Raw genomic sequence first — 19,433 nt, forward strand, 5'->3', positions numbered from 1 at the left:
TGTTCATGCATTGTTTTTTTATAAAAAATGTTAGAAATAAATAATTTAATAAATAAATTACACCTATTACAACAGATTAAACATATAATGAGTTATGTTTTTTCCACATAGACATCAAATATTTTCATTTGGGTGATGTAAAATCATATATTAAACATCAATTTATTTAGTGAAAGGTGATGTTTATATGCCAATATAGACATCAGTTTTATCCCAAACAAAGTGATGTCTAAGTTCAATTTAGACTTGAACATGTTGGTCTTTGACATTAGTTGTTTATCTAAAAGCGATGTACATTAAATTTTTTGACATCAATTTTTCTTCTTTAAAAGTGATGTCTATATTTTCACATAGATATCAATTTTATCTCACAAAAACTGATTTGCATTTTATTGGTTGACATCAATTTTTACACAATAAAAGTGATGTATATTTAGTAATTACACTACTTACACAATACAAAAATCAAATTATTTTAAGACCAAAATAACAACCAAAAATGAATTCAATATTAACAAAAACGTCCCTAAAGTCTCAATCATATCAAGAATTCCTCTGAAAAGGTTCACAAGAAACTCTGGTTCTCTGTCTAATAATTTGACAATGACAGGTTTCAATTCATTCAACCCAGTCTGCAAACTGCTAGCAGAGTGGCTAGTAGAATTTTTACCACTACCAAATCTGCAGAATCTGATGCCTTCAGCAGCAACTTCAACAGAACAGATACTACTTCTGGGGAGAAGGAAGAGTACCACCGCGAAGAACTTTTCAACATTCTGCTAATACGCTTCTTAGGACCTGAAGTATTTTAGTAATAAATGTTTAGTGACCGGCTTAAGTAGTCTACAATTTACCAGTATGCTATAAAGTTTCAAACTAGCAATTCCACAATAAAACATTGCATATAGATGTAAAAACAACCTCACATGATTACAATTTTCACTGAATAGGGCTTATTCCAAACAATAATATATAAAATAAGTCTTTGAATGGATTTCTATTAATTATTATGCATCAATATCTTATTAACCAATTAAAACTTAGGACATGCTTTTAGACAATTAACAACAGGTACTGTCCACAAATTATTGCTTAAAAATTGTCTGTCCACTAGAATCTCTCATTCAAATTCAGACCCAAAGTCATGCTTTGGGGGGGTACAAATTACAAGAGCAAAGAAAAAAAAGAACAAGGAAAAACTGAAAATATAAAAGATAAAGGAAATCAAATATACAATCTTTCCTGCAGCCTTGAAAGAAATCTTGCGAGCCTTAAGTGAGAGAATCTTGTTACGTCCAAAAGGGTTTTTAGAATATTAAACACCTACAAATGCAAGGAAATAAATAAATTATACAAAAGTAAAACAAAATAGTTGAGGTACATTCATTGTTTATCGTAAATGCTATTCCAGTGTACATGCTTCTACAAAACCAAACACAAAATAACCGCCAAAAGTCAGATACACAAGAAAAGTCAAGACCAAACATTAAACAAATACCAACTTACATAAAAGTCTCTTCACATAATTTTCCTTTGGTTTAAACATCTACTTAGTGTTACTAAGCACTAGTGTAGCAACGGTGTTAAAACTTTAGTTTAGTACTCCTAAAGCACAAATTTAGCACTCTAAGAGAGCGTAATGGCTAAACAATGAAAATACCTAGCTCCAGTTCAATACCTTTTCCCAAAGAAACCTAGCTCTAAAATGCCTAAGGAACCTAGCTCCAAAATGCTTAGAATATAATATATTTTTTTATTTTTCAATTCATGCATTAAGAACCGAACTGTGTACTGACACCCTTATATCAAAACAAAGCAGACAGATCAAATGGTCCAAAGAGTCAATCAAGATACATAAGCAAAATTTAATACTCATGTATTAAATGTTGATACTGAAGAATTGAATCAGATAAAAACACATCCATCTTTAAATATGTCTTATTCTCATAAGTTTTTTCTTCAAAAATTATTTTTACCAGGCTACATAATTTTATTTAAGTAGACTGTAGCAATTTGAAAACTTTACCTTGCTTCTCTCTCCCATTATACTTCAGCCTTTAGAGCTTTACCATCCCTATCCTCATTCATAAATTTAAAAATTATACTTCATATATTTGGGTTGATGTGTGTAACAAACAAGGCTACAAAAATTGTACAATTGACATGTCTTCTTACACGTCTTTTCCACAACACCATTCACAAGTCTTCACAATTGAGATGCAAAGGTTTGAATATAAATAGAAACATAAAAAAAATTGAATAAGGTAACAAAGCTACTGCAAAAATAATTTTAGCAAAAAATGTCATCTATTAATTTAATAGCATTCCATGATGAATTTTTAAAAGGAGATACATGCCTCCAGATATATTCATAATAATTACATCATTTTGTTTATAAACCTTAAAGCATTAAATAAAAGTCAGAAAGTTTCAACCGCGAACAATGCTACTACATATCTTTAACCGTATACTTTGTCAACTACGCAATCAAACCATAAAGTATCCCACTTTGCAACAAAAGCACGAATTCGTACAAGCCAAATACATTTACATATTGAAAATAATAATTGAAAGAGCCAGTACCTCATTATTGCCATACTATATAACATCGCCAACATCTCCTCTGAATGCAACAAGTTCTCAGAAACATCATCCCTACATAAGCCACAAACACGCCATATATTATACACTATAAATTACACATATATACACATACCTCAAATCTCATACATTACCTAAGGTTTAAAAAGTAACTATTCGATGATAAATTTATAGGTTTACATAAGTAGAAAAGGAAAATCAAAATGTAAAGGATCCTTTTGCTGAATCTCGATAATCGAAGCTGTAACTTCAACCATAACAGGAATACATCCCCTGCTTCTCCACGTAGAAACCTACAACCACACGAAACAAATAGCACAATCAGTTTAACAATCAACAAATAGCACAATCAATTTTCACACAATTGAATAAATAAATAAAAAAAATAACATCATTTTCGATTTTAAAAGTAAATAGTCAAGACTTACTCTACGGAGAGATGAAGAGATTGAATTGGGAGAAGAATAGAATAGACCGTCTTTCACGAAGCGTCAATCGTCCCAGCTTATCCACGGCACTAGCTTCTTACCGGAAAATGAATCCCCGACTAAAAGTAAGAAAAAAGAAATTGAAAAAATTTGGGTTTTGAGTTTAAAAATCCCCAATTTAAAACTTAATCAAACTAATAATTCGAGTTAATAGATGAAGTTTTCTAGCTTACCCACATACCACTTCAAGGTTTACAGCTTCTAACAAATCGAATTAACAAGTCGAACAAATCAAATATAAATCGGGCAGGGGAGTGAAAAATGTTGTGAGATGAGTTTTATTCCAGTTTTGTTGTGTGCAAGAGAATTTGAGAGTGAAGAGATTAGGGTTCCTGGGGAGAGGGAGGGAGGGAGGGAGGGAGAGAGAGAGAGAATTTAGTCCAGAGAGAGTGGAAAGAAAGTGAGATTAGTTTTTAGTTTATTATTTTTGTCTGACTTGGTTGAAAGAGGGGGAAGCAAATAATGGACCGTGGAGGGAGAATATTTTGTTGTAAGTGGGAAAATTTTGACTGGGGGGGAAATATTGGAGCCGCGCGAATTCAATTTTTTTTAAGTGAATTTTAGACATCAGTTTTAACAAAAGTGATGTCTTAAAAACAGAAAGACATCATATTTATGCGGATGATATTAATAAAACTTTTAACATCGGTGACATGAGTGGCGAATGTCTAATGTGTGATTTATATTAACATTTTTCTTGTAGTGATATCAATTGTGTATATATACTTCATTACTTAGTGTGAGTGTGATCGAATTATCATCTTGAAACCAACAAATTTTATACTTACTCAAAAACAATACATAGAACCGCAAAAGAGCCCAGTGTTGGTCTTATAATGAAAACCGTGGTCGTCATATTAAGAAGCATCCAACGTGACCATCCCATTAGATGTGTAATCATTAACTATCAAAATTTTTGTCGAGATCGTCGAAATGGTGTGGTAGACATTTTTGTGCATTTTTCACATTATTAATTACATTTAAATTTAGGTAAATAATTAGATGATTCATATAAGGTCCTATAAATAATACTCTCTCCATTCAAATTAGGTTTATCTATAATCAAATTTGATGGTTAATTCAATCATATTTTATAACCTTTTTATCACTAAATATATATGCACTAATTATTATGTAACAAATAATATGTTACCAAAATCATTGTTAAATTTATTATTTATTGAATGCAGATATTTTTCAGTATCTTTAAATAATATATTATTATAGTAGTATACAATAACTATAAGTTAAAAGTTTGTAAAATATTATTAAATTCTCTCTTTCTATTTTTAACAGTTTCATATCCCAAACTAGTTGTACTAACTGAGATCATGTACAACAACATTCAAGATAAATTATTTCTCAAAATCTATGATATACTATTCAATGAGATCACATGACATGAACATATACAACAACATTCGGGACAAATTATTTTTCAAAATTTATGACAAAGTATTCAATGATGTACTAATGTCGAAGAATTTCAATATTTTTTTTACTAATGTCTCATAACTAAATTATATTAGACATTTAATAAATATAAGCTTACATAGATACAAATGGTATTAATTTGAGAAAATGAGTTGCATATATATTCATAAATGGCATGTCCTTGGTGTTCTCTCAACATACCTTGTACATATACTATGATTCATTTATTTTCTATGAAAATCTAATCATGCAACTTCATCAATTTAGTAGATTGGTCACATATAACATTTGGTAATGTATATTGTATATAGTAACTTATGTGTTGATATTCTCCGTATTAAGTTATGCACTCTGATCGATCTTAAGTCGAAAAAATAAGTGAAGTGTTGATATTCCCCGCATTAAGTTATGCACTTTGATCGATCTTAAGTCAAAAAATAAGCGAAAAATTTACTAAGATATTCGTGAGAGGAAGAGTTGTACGATAAAATATTACGAGCTATTAATAATGAAGAGAGTAACATTGGTTTTTGGTTGGTAACAATTTTTTTAAGAAAAAACTAGAAGAAACCATGTTAACATATTTCTCGAATCTCTATGCTCAGCATATGTTTCAAGCTCTGGGCTATCTGACTTGATTAAGTGGGTTGGGCATGAGTTCTTGGACTGAAGTCTACCACTCTGGGCCATACTATCCATATATATGTTAACATCCCTGGAAAATAGATTACACATTCCTAACTTGGACAATAATTACCTGAGTTAAGCAGCTGAGATTGCCTTTCTAAATAAATCTGCTGGTTGATGTTGCGAGGGAAGATAAGCAGTAGAAATAAGGCCCTGCAGTATTTTTTCTCTGACAAGATGGCAGTCTATTTTTATATGTTTGGTTCTTTCATTGAATAAATGATTAGCAGCTATATAGAGGGATGATTGGTTATCACAAAATAGAGTCGCAGGAGTGTGTACTGGCACATATAACTATTTGAGAAGAGTGGTGATCCAAGTAAGCTCACAAGTGGTGTCAGCCATAGACCTATACTCAGCTTCAGTTGAGAATCTAGAAATGGTTGGTTGTTTTTTACTTTTCCAAGCAATCAGAGAGTTGTCTAGTTCACCATAAAAATGAGTTACAGATCTTCTAGTTATGGGACAACTTCCCAAATCAGCATTACAGTAAGCTGATATTGTAAGTTTACTAATAGAAGAGAGGAGAATGCCTTGGCCCCATGTGGCTTTTAAGTATTTGAGGAGTCTGAAGAATGCTTTAAGATGTTGAGATTTTGGATGAGCCATAAACTGAGAAATAATATGGACATAGTAAGATATGTCAGGTCTGGAAATGGTTAAGTAAATTAGTCTGCCAATGAGTCTTCTGTAAAGATTAGTATTAGGAATGTCGGGTTCTGCTTGAAGTTTGGTCAATTGATGGTTTTTCTCTATGGGAAGAGAAGATTCTTTGTAGAGAGAGAGACCTACATCTTGAAGTAGATCACTGGTATACTTACTTTGATGCAAATAAAGACCAGAAGGAGATTTGAAAATCTCAATACCTAGAAAGTACTTTAGGTGACCTAGATCCTTAATCTGAAACTTAGAGTTAATAAAGGTTTTGACCTGATTGATGACTTGCATGTCACTTCCAGAAAGCACCATGTCATCTACATAAATCAACATAATGGTTTTAGATGAACAAGTTTTCAGAACATACAAATTGCGATCACTATAAGTTCTAGTGAAGCCAAACTCAATCAGAGTTGTGCCAAGTTTTGTAGCCCACTCTTTGGGAGATTGCTTAAGTCAATAAATAGACTTAATTAATCGACACACTAGATTTTGATTAGGATAAGCTGCTAGGATTTCTGGAGAGGGATGATATTCTGGAGGAAGATTCATGTAAATCTCTTCATGCAAATCACCATTTAAGAAGGCATTTAAAACATCAAGTTGGGGAGAGGCCCAGTTGTAGATTGAAGAAAGAGCTAAAATAACTCTAAGGGTCGTCATTCTTGCAACTGGTGCAAAGTTGTCAAAGTAATCCACCCTCCAATATGTGTATATCCCTTGGTTACATATCTAGTCTTATATCTTTTAACTTTACCATTTGGAAGATACTTCACCTTATATATCCATCTTCATCCCACCAATTTGTGATTAGGTGGGGAAGGGACTACTTTCCATGTGTTGTTGGCTTTTAGAGAAGTGATTTCTTCTGCCATAGTTGTGCACCATTCAGGATAAAAGATATCTTGATTGAAATAATATGGTTCAGAAATTTTAGTGACATTTGCTATGAAGTGGTTGTAAGAAGGCTTGACGATGGTATATTGATGCATGACAGCATTGCTGACATGAGTTTTATATAAAAATGGGAGATTGGTGTAATCTGAATACTTAGTCGGAAGGATTAGACATAATGGGAGGATCCCTGACGTCAGTTTCAACGTTAGGCTGAGAAGAAGCTGATACTTCGGGATTGAAGTCATCACTGTGATGAATAGACTCAGGTGAAAAATCTGACTCTGGAACATTAGTATTATGTCCAGCACCATTATTACTAAGAAGGGAAGGTGTCAATTGAGTATTTTCACTCAAGGGATCATACTCATACAGCGCATAGGTGGAAGTAACTAATTGAAAAATGGGTGGAGTAGCTATATTTTGAAAAGGAAAGACGTGTTCAACAAAGTGAACATTTATAAAAATAAACACCCTCTTAGAATCTAAATCAAGGATTTTATATCCATTTGTGCCATAAGGATAGCCTAAGAACACTCCCTTGATAGTTTTTGGAGCAAATTTGTCCCTTTGATGAGGAATAATGAATTCATAGCACAAACAACCAAAGATTTTTAGATGACTGTAGAAAGGAAGTCTATGAAAAAGGACCTCAAAGGGAGACTGGCCAGAGAGAAGAGGAGTTGGTGTCCTATTATCAGCTAAGTGGCAGCCAACAAGCAATCACCCCAGAAGTGTATAAGAAGATTTTCTTGAAATCTAAGGGCTCTTACGACATTCAGTAATTGTCTATGCTTGATCTTTACCTTCCCATTTTTTCGAGGTGAATACATACAGCTGGTTTGGTGAATGATTCCTAAAGAGTCAAGAACATATTTGAGATATGCCTTGATGAACTCAGATCCATTATCAGACCTAAGCAATTTAACAGTAACTCCAAACTGATTTTTCACATGATCAAGAAACTGTTTCGCTACAGTTAACACTTGATTTTTTTCAGAAATAAGAAAAACCAATGTAGTTCTGGACTTGTCTCCAGCAATAGTAACAAATTGTCTACAATTACCATGAGTAGGACATCTGTAAGGTCCTCATAAGTCAATATGCACGAAGTCAAAAAGACTAATACTCTAAGAATTACTAATATAAAAAACAAGTCTGAACTGCTTAGATAAATGGCATATATCACAATCTTGCAGTTTCTGAGAACTACAGTTGAAAGGAAGTAATTTCAAGACAGCTGGAGGGACATGCCCCGTTCTAGCATGCCATATTTCAACAGATTTATTACTAGAGGAAGTGCTAATAAGTAGATTACACACTTGATGAGGGATTTTAGAGACAGAACCAGATGTACGTTGAGTAAGGAGATACATCCCTTTTTTAGCTTTACCAATCTCTACTTCCTTCTTTCAAACAGGGTCCTGAAGAAAACATGAAGAAGCAGATACTGAACACATCCAATTGTATTCTTCTGAAGCTTAGGAATAGAAACTAGATTGGTGGTGAAGGTAGGCACACATAGAATTTGTGATAATACAAGCTCTAGAGTGATATAAACATCTCCAATGTGAGTAACAGCTGCACAATGGCTATTAGGCAGCTATAGATATGATACTAGGTTGAACATTATGTAGTAATGAAGGGGTAAAGATAATATGATCTGTGGTTCCTGAATCAAGGATCCACTGATATGTGTAATCATGACACTAATCACTCTAAATATTTAAACTAACATGTTGGAAAATACCTGCAAAGGAATAATATTTGCCATGGGAAATTCACTTGACTGATTTTCCCCACTCTTCATATTATTCTGTAGCATTTTGATCAGATGTTGATATTGATCTTCAGAAATTCGACAAGAGGTCTTGAACTGATCATCTTGATTTGTTGCAGAGATAGGGGTTGAGACTGTTGGCATAGTGCTTTTGAACACACTGCTAGTTGTTGAAAAGCTCAAATATTTTACCTTAGGCTTTGTTTTTCTATACAGTTTGTGCTAAGTAGGATACCCATGTAAACAGAAATATTTGTCCTGTATATGACCAGTCATGTGACAGTAGTCACAATAGAGAGAAGAATTTACAACTGACACATTGGTCTTTTTAGCTCCCTTAGAGAACTTGAGGTTGGAGATCGAGATACAGGGAAATGTGGAGTACTAGGAAAGGATTTAGCAGACATGGCCATGTTGCCAGATACATGAACAAATTGATATACCTCTCTTTGATTTTTCCTCTTATAAAACCAGGGCATAACACTGACTTAGCGAGGGCGGAGGCTTCATTAAGAGAATTTGACCCCGAATGGCAGTAAAATGATCATTTAAACCCATTAAAAACCGAGAAACTTAAATAAAATGATCATATAGTTCAGATTTCATGTTGATATTACAGGTAAATTTAGTACAGTTACACTAGACTAGCCAATTCACCACTAAGAGGTTTAAACTTAGTATAATAAACAACAACAGTCATGGTGCCTTGAGTCAAATAAGAGAGTTCACGTCTTAAGTTAAACAGTTTTGGTATATTACTATGAGAATATCTAGTTTCGAGATCTTTCCATATAGTAGTAGCAGTATTAAGAAAAATAACACTATTCCTGATTTCACTAGAAATAGAGTTAAGGATCGATGAGATTACCATATGGTTACAACGAGTCCAACGCATCAACAACGGAGAGGTTACAGGAGGGAAAGCATACGAGCCATCAACAAAGCCCCGCTTCAGTTTAGAGAACAGAGCTATTATCATAGATCTACTCCACTGAGAGATGTTCTGTTCAGTGAGAACAACTGTGGTTAAGGTCATCCCTGGCGTATCATAGGGATATAAATAATAAGGATGATTAACATCTAACGGCTGGAACAGAAGACGTAGAGGTAGAAGAGCCTGAGGCTACTGTTAAGTATGAAGGTTAAGTAGTCATTAGAACAAACATTTAAGCTACATAAACATATGTCAAAGATAAAACAAGGAAATGAACATATCTGATATTGCAGACAAACAGCGATAAAACGGAAGCAAAACAGTGAACATAAAGCTCTGATACCATGTCAATTATTAAGCTATTTTATGTAAACAACAGATAAGAAGAGTAAATGAACTCTCATTGATTAAGAAGTGGGATTCTGAATAATGAAAAAATGTATTACTTCAGAATTAATCTACACTACCGCGTGATGGTCTAAGCACTTATTCTAACTAACGTCTGGGTTATCCGACTTGACTAAGTGGGCTGGACTTGAGTTCTTGAGCCGGAGTGTATCTGTGTTAACAATGTGATACACAATATTTTTAAATAATACTCCCTCCATCCTCCATCTCATATTATGTGTCTTGTTTTGTCTAATATATGATCAAATTAACCAAGTTTTGACCGATAATTACGATAATTTTATGTATTATTTTTTAAAAATAAAAAATACATTAGAAAGAGTATTAGATATATTTCTAATGATACTAGTTTTAAAAATTATTTAATTATATATTATGCGTAATTTGCGGTCAAAATTTAAAAAATATGACTGTTAACTAGTTAAAACATGATAGTATGATATGGAGGAAGTATTATTCTAACTTCTCAACCGATTCTCAATTACAGAAGTATCTTTTCCTGCACTCGAGAAATTAGTGTTCTAACAAACTCATTTTTCAATTAACTTTAATTAAACGGATGGCAGCTTCAGTTCATTTATTGTTAAAAATTGTTCATTGTCATGATCAATTAAAGCTAACCTGCATTTTTTAACTGTCTAACAAGCCTAACAACCCTCAAGTGTTTATATAACAAATAAAACTTTACATGTTAGGTGTAAACATTTTAATTAAACTAAGTACACCTTCTAATTTTATTTGTATAAACAACTACGTAGGATTTCGCTAATTTTTAAATAAAATTTTACTCGCACGTGGCCGGCGAAAATATGCAATCAAGCCAATTAAAAATACCCATGTTGTCAATTTAGTAAACAGCATATAAAATCCTATGCTACAAATACAAAATGATCTACATACAAACAAAACAAAGGGTTGTTACACTTAGACACAAAATGAAGGAGCAGTTATTTTTTGACCAAGATGGTCTTAGCCCCGTAAAATGGGTCGGGATTAGAAGAACCGAATCGGAATGCATAAAATTGAGATTCGATCCGAAATCCGAATCATACAATTCGATAATTATCCGAAAACCGATTTAAAACGATCCGAAAAATACCCGAACCGAAAATTTATCCGAAAATTTTTTCCGATCTTAATCCGAATTTTATCCGATTTTAATCCGAATTAGACCCAAACCGAATCACATCCGATCCGATCCGAATGGTCTTCAAATATATCATAAACCGAAAATACATCTGATCCGAAATTGATCTGATCCGAAATCAAACCGATTATCCGAATTGCCACTCCTAGTCGTGCTCCTTTGTGTTAATATTCCTATAAATAAATACAGCTAAGGTCATATTGAAAGAAAAATTGAGACAAACATAAAAATGTCTACCTCCGTTTATATCATTCTGTTACCTGTGATTGGAGCGCTGTGCTGGTTCATCATCCATCTCCGCTCGCGGAGAAGCAAATTACCACCAGGTCCATGGGGAATACCATTTATTGGTCACCTCCACATGCTTGGAAAACTTCCACACCGAGACATAACAAAATTATCGCAAAAATATGGTCCTATAATGTACCTACGTCTAGGCTCTATCCCGACCATTGTCATCTCATCTCCGCCCCTCATCGAACTCTTCCTAAAGACCCACGATACAATTTTTGCTAGCCGTCCGAAAACGCAAGCAAGCAAAATCTTATCGTATGACAACACAGCCATCGCTTTCACCGAGTATGGACCATATTGGAGGAACGTCAGGAAGTTTTGCATTTCTCAGCTTCTTAGCACCAACAAGATCGAGTCCATGGCGTGGCAGAGGAAGGAGGAGCTCGGCTTTATGGTCGAGTCGCTACGAGAGGCAGCAGCAACACGTGAGGTGGTGAACGTTAGTGAGAAATTGGCGGGTTTGATCGAGGACATGACATGTGGAATGTTGTTCGGGAAGAGTAGAGACAATGATATGAGTAAAGTTATACCTGAGTTGCTTTGTTTACATGGACTGTTTAATGTGACAGATTACCTCCCAATTTTAGGGCCTTTTGACCTCCAGGTATGCCTCATAAATTTTATTGATTTTTCTTTGACCCACGCTAGATGCTAAATTTTATAATTTTAACTCTTTTTATTTGATTTCTATGTCTTAATAATGATGAATTACAAAAATTACACCAATTAAGATGAGATAAATTTTTGAATTTCAATTTATTGATAAACATCAAATAATTGCATTTAAATTTGTATTTTACCAGACCCGACACAAATCCCATCCCTATATATAGTACAATGGTAATGTCGTGTTCTTTATTTCTTATATCATACTCCCTCCGTCCCTTTCAATTGTTTACATTTTTTTGAAAGTGTCCGACACGCATTTTAAGGTGCATATAAAGTATAGTTCTGTAAATTTTTTTTACAATTTTGTTTTTCTGAATAAAAATTAAAACATTCAACTTTTATTCAGAAAAAGAAAATTGTAAAAATAAGTTACATAACTACACTTTTATGCACCTTTAAAATGTGTGTCGGACACTTCCTTAGAAATGTAAATAATTGGAAGGAACGGAGAGAGTATTAAATAATATCTTATCATGTAGAGCATATAACTCACTGTTATCAATTATCCTTGATCCAGAGATTTCTGAGACTAAATACAATATATAAGCCTAATAATTAATTAAATATATCTTACCTTGTAATTTTATTTCTAACAGGGGTTGGGTCGTCGATTTAAGGTAGCTTTCAAGACAATCGATAAAATCTTAGAAAGTATCATTGATGATCATGAGCAAGATGCTAGGAATAGCAATGAAAAACCTGACCGTGATTTTGTTGATGTACTTCTGTCTCTACAAAATAATACTATTGTTGGATACGAGCAATTATCAAAATCAATATATCGATCAAATGTTAAAGCACTCATATTGGACATGATTATGGGAGCGTTGGATACATCCCAGAATTCCATTGACTGGATCATGACCGAGCTTGTAAGAAATCAAAGAGTCGTGAAGAAACTTCAAGCCGAAATTGAAAGTGTTGTAGGGGACAGTCAGACTATCGAAGAAGAACATTTGCCGAATTTTAATTATTTGGACATGATCATTAAAGAAAGTATGCGATTACATCCTATTGGACCCTTCTTAATTCCTCGCGAGTCCACGAAAGATATTGAGATAAATGGATATCTCATACCGAAAAAGTCCCGCATTCTCACCAATATTTGGGCAGTAGGCCGAGATCCACAAATCTGGTCCGAAAACGTTGATGAATTTATACCAGAGAGATTCATGGGTACTAATATAGATTTCCGAGGACAAGATTTCCAATTTACCCCTTTTGGTTCCGGCCGAAGAGGTTGTCCCGGGATGCAACTAGGTCTGGTAAACATTAAACTGGTGGTTGCTCAGTTGATACACAGTTTTAATTGGGAGTTACCTGGTGGCATGTCACCAACTGAAATGGATATGAGTGAAACATTTGGTCTCACAATGCCAAGAGCAAAGCATCTTTGCGCTATACCTTGTATTCGCGTCCCATGATACGGCTGAACTGCATTGTTGTTACAAGTTTCTGAGACTTATGAATAACGATATATAGTTATACTAGTGCATTCTAAGTTTTTATCTTTTTTATGTTTTTTTTATGTTGTTGTGGTGGTTGAGGTATTGGTTTCTCGAGGGAGGTCAAGTATTCGCCGCATGGGTGTGTGTTAACTATCAAAAAAGAATGAATTCATTTTCGTTTATGTCATTTTCTTAAGGTGCCATGTTGGTCTTTTAATGTCTTGTGATGTGGAGTAGGAGAATATGTGCTCTCCTATATCAATTAGGTTTTCTAATGGTCAAGTGTCATGCAATATTGTTGCACTCCTTAAATCATGCAATTTCAATATTGCAGTAATGTTTTAATTTGCTAGACTACTTTCATACACATAAAACCACAGAAGAAAGAGAAGAAACTCTGGCCAACATTAATATTCAACTTCAAAAATACTATGTCCAACAAATTCGCAGATCAACTGAACAAGATGTAATATTTTGACAGACCAAAATGGTTGATCATGGTCGGATATAAGTTTCATGTTTAACAGTCTTAAGATACCTGCCGAGATTTCAAATGGTAATAAGCCAGAAGGGACCAGTATATTTTAACACCAATACAAGAAATTCATTTTGAACTTTCAAACCCAAAGGTTCTTAAAAAACAGTCATACTTTAACAATAAAACGCAGGATCTCAATGAGGAAAAAAACTTGTAGAAGATAGAAAAACAGACTCTATTATTATCTGTGATTATTATCACACAAGAAAAAAATAATTTTAAAATTCACAATCAATATTTATGTAAGAATACATTAGTCAAAAATACATGCCCTGTACTAATGCTATCAAGAAAAGAAACACAATCATAATTTTCTTTAAGCAATCTCTGCAAAACATTTATATATTGCAATGAACTGAATTCATTTATAAATAAATAAATTCATTTACATATGCATACATTTATATCTGCGCAAGGCTAGAATGGATAAATAATGTACATTCATATTTTTTCTCCATATCTCCTTAGATTACTTATTGAATTCCGTTAAATTATACAATTAATGGTGAAAAAAATATAAAAATTAATAATAACTACGTTTATGACACAAATGAGTAGTTATAGACAAAAGTCATTTCATTTATGAACCCTATCAATTCACGCATGTTCAATATTTAACCGGTATATTTTTATCATGCATTTTGAGGTAATGTTTTAATTTGCTAGTATTTAGTTATTCGTGCCTCACGCATGTAAAACCATAAGAATAAACAGAACGAAAAATGTCCAACTCCGTTCAGATTCAAATCTATCCTGACAAAAAAAATATCTAGAAGTACTTGCAAATTAATTTGCATATCAACTAGAATTGGCAGACTGAATCAAGCGAGTTGAGATTTAATCTGACAGACCAAAATGGTTGGTTTTGATAGGAGATTCTCCAATCAAGATTGTTAGAACAGAAGGTTTGATCAACTATCAACATATAATGATGACTAAGTTCAAGTGAAGTTTAGTTTCCTTTGGTAGCCGCCATCTCATCTATAATTCATGTGTTTAAAGACATTGCCTGGTAAGGTTTTTAGTTATCAGCCTTCATTTTAAAGAGAGAGAAAAAACAATCAAACACAAGAAACCAAAGACATTCATGTCCAAAATATAACCCTGAAGATATCATATCCAAAATTCCAAAAAACAGATATAGTTTTAACAATAAAAACGCAAGACCTCTATAAATGACCAATACAGAGGAGGTTCTGGCTTGCACTACAATAGGCACATCCAGCAATTAGGCTATCAGTAGAAGTAGGTTCCCTCTGGAGGTTGGGGAAGCTTTCGGTTCTGAGAGGTGATCATTTCTTTCCTCAGCTGAGTCAATATGTGCTTCATGGTGTATTCTCGTTGCCAATTGGCTAGCACCCCAAACTTCCTTGCATCAACCTGTTACCAAAATAATTCTTGATCAGTTATAATGAGTTTAAGAAATAAAAAAGAGGCCGCAGATGTCCGTCATTATCTTTCTCGGAAGATTAGATACATTGCATAACAGATGGTTCTACTCTATTAGACGAAGTACATGTAGTACAGTCATGTGACCTTGAGTTTGTCCTTATGGAGACAAGTTATATATAGAGAGAAAGACACCCCTTTCATATAATTTTTTTTAAAAAAATGATTTTGAAGTCAAACAATGGTATTTGAAATTTTCTAGCCATGGGCAGTCAATCAAAAGATTGAGTATAATTCATAATCATGGTACCAAATCACTGAATAATATCAAACACTGTCATTTAAGAAAATGATTAAGTTACGATTAATTTTCTCTCGATGCCTGAATGCATGCACTTTTTATTTTAATAATGTGGAAAGCATGATATTACATCACTTAGAGACCATAGCAAATTATTACAAGCATGTCAACTAAGTAAAAAGAACAACATATAAGAACCTTACCAAGCCAGTATCAGGATTCACACAAGTCATATTGATGTGAGAATGGAAACGAACAGTCGGAGGCTTGTCTGGATAATCTTTGTCGCAAAACAGCTTCAACGTATAAATGCGACCGTCATGTACAGTCTGAAATAGTATACACATGTATTAAATTACAATATATAGGAATATAAGCTATTTATGGATATTTTGACCAAGATGCATCAAAAATTGCCAAGATGATCACAACAGAGTTCCAAGCATCAAAAGGAAAGAACATTAAGTGACTGGATTTCAAGTGCAATATAAAGTTCTTGTAATAAATGTCAGTGCAGAATCAACTTACATTATGAGGACCAATTATGGTGCCTGTCCACGAGCGCATATATATGTCATCAGCATCATCCATCCCGTAGCTGACAAAACCATCACCGATACCTTTCTCTCCATGTTCAAGTTCTTCCAGCAATCTAAAGTTCCTTGGTACTGCAAATATAGATGCAAAACATGAATAAGATCAAATATGATGATAGCAAAAGTATCAAGTATGTACAAACAATCACATTCCTTGTTGGTCCATTCCGAATCAGATGCATTTGTTGAAGAAGTATATATTTCTACATTACTTTGTAAGAGAATTTACTAAATACTCCCTTCAACCCCTACTAAAAGAACAAAGGCAAAGAAGTAGTATATTTTTTACATATTTTCTAAAAGGAACATTTGGTCCCAAGTACAGAAAATTAGAATCACGTTGTTTCTTCTCTAAATCTGTTTCAGCATTCAATATTATGAACATAAAAGTCATTGCATCAATAGGTTAAATCATGATACACAAACGAAAACTAAAAAAACATGCATGTTCTAGGGTCGCCGCTATAAATTTGCTAGGGTTATATATCTTAACTCACACTTAACTTGTATATACAAGATGACTAGCACAAGTGAACTTCGACTAGTCCTCAAATATGGAATATTATTTACAAAACTCTGTCTGATGTACAGGGAGTCATTTGATTCTTGTAAAACTAAGAAATTGCCATTCTCTCGTGTTACTAAAAGTAAAGAGAAATTTGAAACCGTGCACAGAAATCTTTGAAATAATTTGTGTGCACAAACACAAATGACTCAATCACCCACCTAACAAATAGAGACCCTCCAGTTATGAAAAAACTAGAGATGAATGAACTGCCTTAGGCTATGATATCGACAGGAACAGATTAAATGGTCGACAACAACAATATGTGATATTGTCGTCCACTTAGTCTATAACAATAATAGTTTACGCTTTCTAGTTATCTTATCGGATTTTACTTGAATGTAGATGTGCAATATTGTTGAACTGTTTTTAGTTTGCAACAGACTTTTCATAAATCCATCCAAAATCCCAATTCCTCACCTACCATTGCTCAATTCCCATCAACAGACCTGAAAAATGGAAATCCTCTACTTCCATATATACAAAAACAACTTAGCATAAAATCATATTACAGAAACAGAACATGTATGACCTTAAGTTGAAACAATTTTCTTTAACAAAGTAACATGTACAAAAAAAACAAAGTAGAAGATTTAGGCATTTCAATCCTACAGGTCCTGTATATATAAACCATCACTACTATACAAGAAGGTACATCAATTACATGTCTGTTTACAAAATGTTGCATATGAGATTACCTACACTAACTCATTACTCCATGTTTTTCTCTATTAATAGGTTGATATTTTTATTCCTCTGTTTCAGTTTTCTAGTGTTGCACCCTAGCTTTAGGTATACTACTAAGAGTCAGTTTGACACTGTTATGGCCAACCTATTAGGTTTTGGGGAAAAGTGCCATCCAGTAATCTGATAAGTGTCATTTAAACATGTTATATAATTTCTAAATTGAGTTTTTTTTGCTATATTAAATTTAAAAATGAAAAAAAATGTTTTTTTCCTTTTTCAATCAAGTTTAAGATTACTTTGTTCATAACTAAACATGTTTTCCTCAAAAAACTTTTTATAAAGCAGCTTTCCGGATTTTTAAAAAGTGCAATTATCGAGCACACTTCTTTACAATCAGAAAAGCTACTTTTAAGTTCCGTGTGAAAGAAATGTCAAACCAGGCACCAAGCGTCCCAACTAGTCAAAAGCTTTTGTCAAACCTTTGCCATTTGGGAGGGAGAGCTAAAATCAGATGCCAAGGTAGTTCAAATTTATGCTATCTTACATTACTGAACATGGACTTTTTATAAAAGCAGAAAAGTTTCCAAACAAGAACAACCACTTTTAAAAAAAAACAATTAACCTAATACATCTTAAAAATGAGTATACGTGACAAATCTCAGAATAAACCAAAATCAAACCCAGTCTCACTCACAAGAACACACCACTTACTCTACAAGCAGATATAAAATTTATCAAAAAAACCCAAAAAAGAAGAAAACACTTGATAAACACCCATGTAAAGATCAACATGCAATAACAATTAAATCTCAAAAAATCAATGAAAACAAATCAAAAACACAAAAGATTCAACTAATAAAAAACCCAAAATTGACAAGTAAGAAAAAACACATACATACATAAATTTATTCATAAAAACTGTAAAAAAAATCAAGAGAGAATTATTGACGTACCAATGATGCTTGATCCTCCTGAACCCATCGCCATCTCTCTTTCACAAGCTTTGAATTGTGTGTGTGTGTTTTCTGATATAAGGAGAAGTTATAATATTTAAGTTGGATTGTGGGTATAAATGATTTTTGGCCACCAGAATCTTTTGTGTTGTTCTATTCTTTCTTTTTCAGAAATTCAGAGAATCTTTTATTCTTTCTGGGAATATCTATACCTAATATTTTTAAGGTAGACCAATGATAAGAGTACAACTTTACCTTTTTGTTCTATTTTTTTTTCTGAAAAGAATGATGTTACAAATTTGTTTTGAATATTTTGTATACCCAAGGGATGTTTTTTTAACAAACTGGCCTTTTTTCCTTTGAAAAATATGATATTGCAATTATTGTTTGTATATTTTGTATATCTGAGGATCTTGACCAAAAAGATATAGCAAATTTCTTTTGAAACTTTCTTTGTTGGGCCCATTTGAAATAATAATTAGTTCTATTGGGTTGAATTAAATTGGATTGTGTTGGATCCATTTGAGTTCGGTCAATTAAACTTTGATTTTATTTATGTTCTTAAGTTAGATTTAGAATTACAATTAAATATTAATAATAAGGTGGTAACATGGTACCAACTATGTACTTAAAGTACAAAATTTTATAAAATAGATACTCCAGAGTTTGAAAATGAAGAGAAGAGAAGATAATAGATAATTTAAAATTTTTCTTTCGTGCTCCCGAGTTTTTTGGCGAGAGAAGAGAAATGATCGGGACTGGAAATTTCCTCTAATTTCCCCCCAAAATTTTCTTCCCAAAAATGGAAAGATTTGGAAAGATCCTCTCACATTATCTTTTTTTATTGGTCAATTTCTCTCCTTTTTTACACAAACTCGGCAGTACACGATTGATTTATTTTCTTCTATTATTTCTCTTCTTTTCTCTTCTCCTCTCATCACTTCTCTTCTCTCCTAAAAAATC

General features: G+C 33.1%; 2 protein-coding genes and 2 long non-coding RNA genes across 7 annotated transcripts; 1 reads left to right on the plus strand and 3 right to left on the minus strand.

Annotated features, from left to right (window-relative positions):
- Window positions 1–499: 499 nt before the first annotated feature.
- LOC141693592 (uncharacterized) lies at window positions 500–3,564 on the minus strand. Of its 3 annotated transcripts, XR_012563152.1 has the most exons (6): window positions 3,263–3,564; window positions 3,030–3,148; window positions 2,736–2,894; window positions 2,584–2,655; window positions 1,235–1,323; window positions 500–798 (listed from the first exon to the last, which is right to left on the minus strand). It is a non-coding gene; the product is annotated as an uncharacterized LOC141693592 (long non-coding RNA). The 3 variants fall into 3 exon arrangements; XR_012563153.1 differs by lacking the exon at window positions 500–798 and having other exon boundaries at window positions 1,036–1,323; window positions 3,271–3,564; XR_012563151.1 differs by lacking the exon at window positions 500–798 and having other exon boundaries at window positions 1,036–1,323.
- A 4,321-nt stretch (window positions 3,565–7,885) lies between these two features.
- On the minus strand, window positions 7,886–10,072 carry LOC141693710 (uncharacterized). 2 transcript variants are annotated; one of them, XR_012563221.1, is made up of 3 exons: window positions 9,410–10,035; window positions 8,512–9,045; window positions 7,886–8,185 (listed from the first exon to the last, which is right to left on the minus strand). It is a non-coding gene; the product is annotated as an uncharacterized LOC141693710 (long non-coding RNA). The 2 variants fall into 2 exon arrangements; XR_012563220.1 differs by having other exon boundaries at window positions 8,512–10,072.
- Window positions 10,073–11,252: 1,180 nt separating this feature from the next.
- On the plus strand, window positions 11,253–13,609 carry LOC141692740 (cytochrome P450 CYP736A12-like). The gene is made up of 2 exons (XM_074497673.1): window positions 11,253–11,928; window positions 12,590–13,609. The coding sequence occupies exons 1-2, from the start codon at window positions 11,260–11,262 to the stop codon at window positions 13,415–13,417; spliced, it is 1,497 nt and encodes a 498-aa protein (XP_074353774.1). The 5' UTR covers window positions 11,253–11,259; the 3' UTR covers window positions 13,418–13,609.
- Window positions 13,610–15,076: 1,467 nt separating this feature from the next.
- On the minus strand, window positions 15,077–18,648 carry LOC141693222 (ubiquitin-conjugating enzyme E2 variant 1C-like). The gene is made up of 4 exons (XM_074498239.1): window positions 18,471–18,648; window positions 16,198–16,337; window positions 15,873–15,998; window positions 15,077–15,359 (listed from the first exon to the last, which is right to left on the minus strand). The coding sequence occupies exons 1-4, from the start codon at window positions 18,502–18,504 to the stop codon at window positions 15,216–15,218; spliced, it is 444 nt and encodes a 147-aa protein (XP_074354340.1). The 5' UTR covers window positions 18,505–18,648; the 3' UTR covers window positions 15,077–15,215.
- Window positions 18,649–19,433: the final 785 nt, after the last annotated feature.

The sequence above is a fragment of the Apium graveolens genome, chromosome 10 (assembly GCF_009905375.1).
Source record: "Apium graveolens cultivar Ventura chromosome 10, ASM990537v1, whole genome shotgun sequence".
Taxonomy (NCBI): Eukaryota; Viridiplantae; Streptophyta; class Magnoliopsida; order Apiales; family Apiaceae; genus Apium; species Apium graveolens.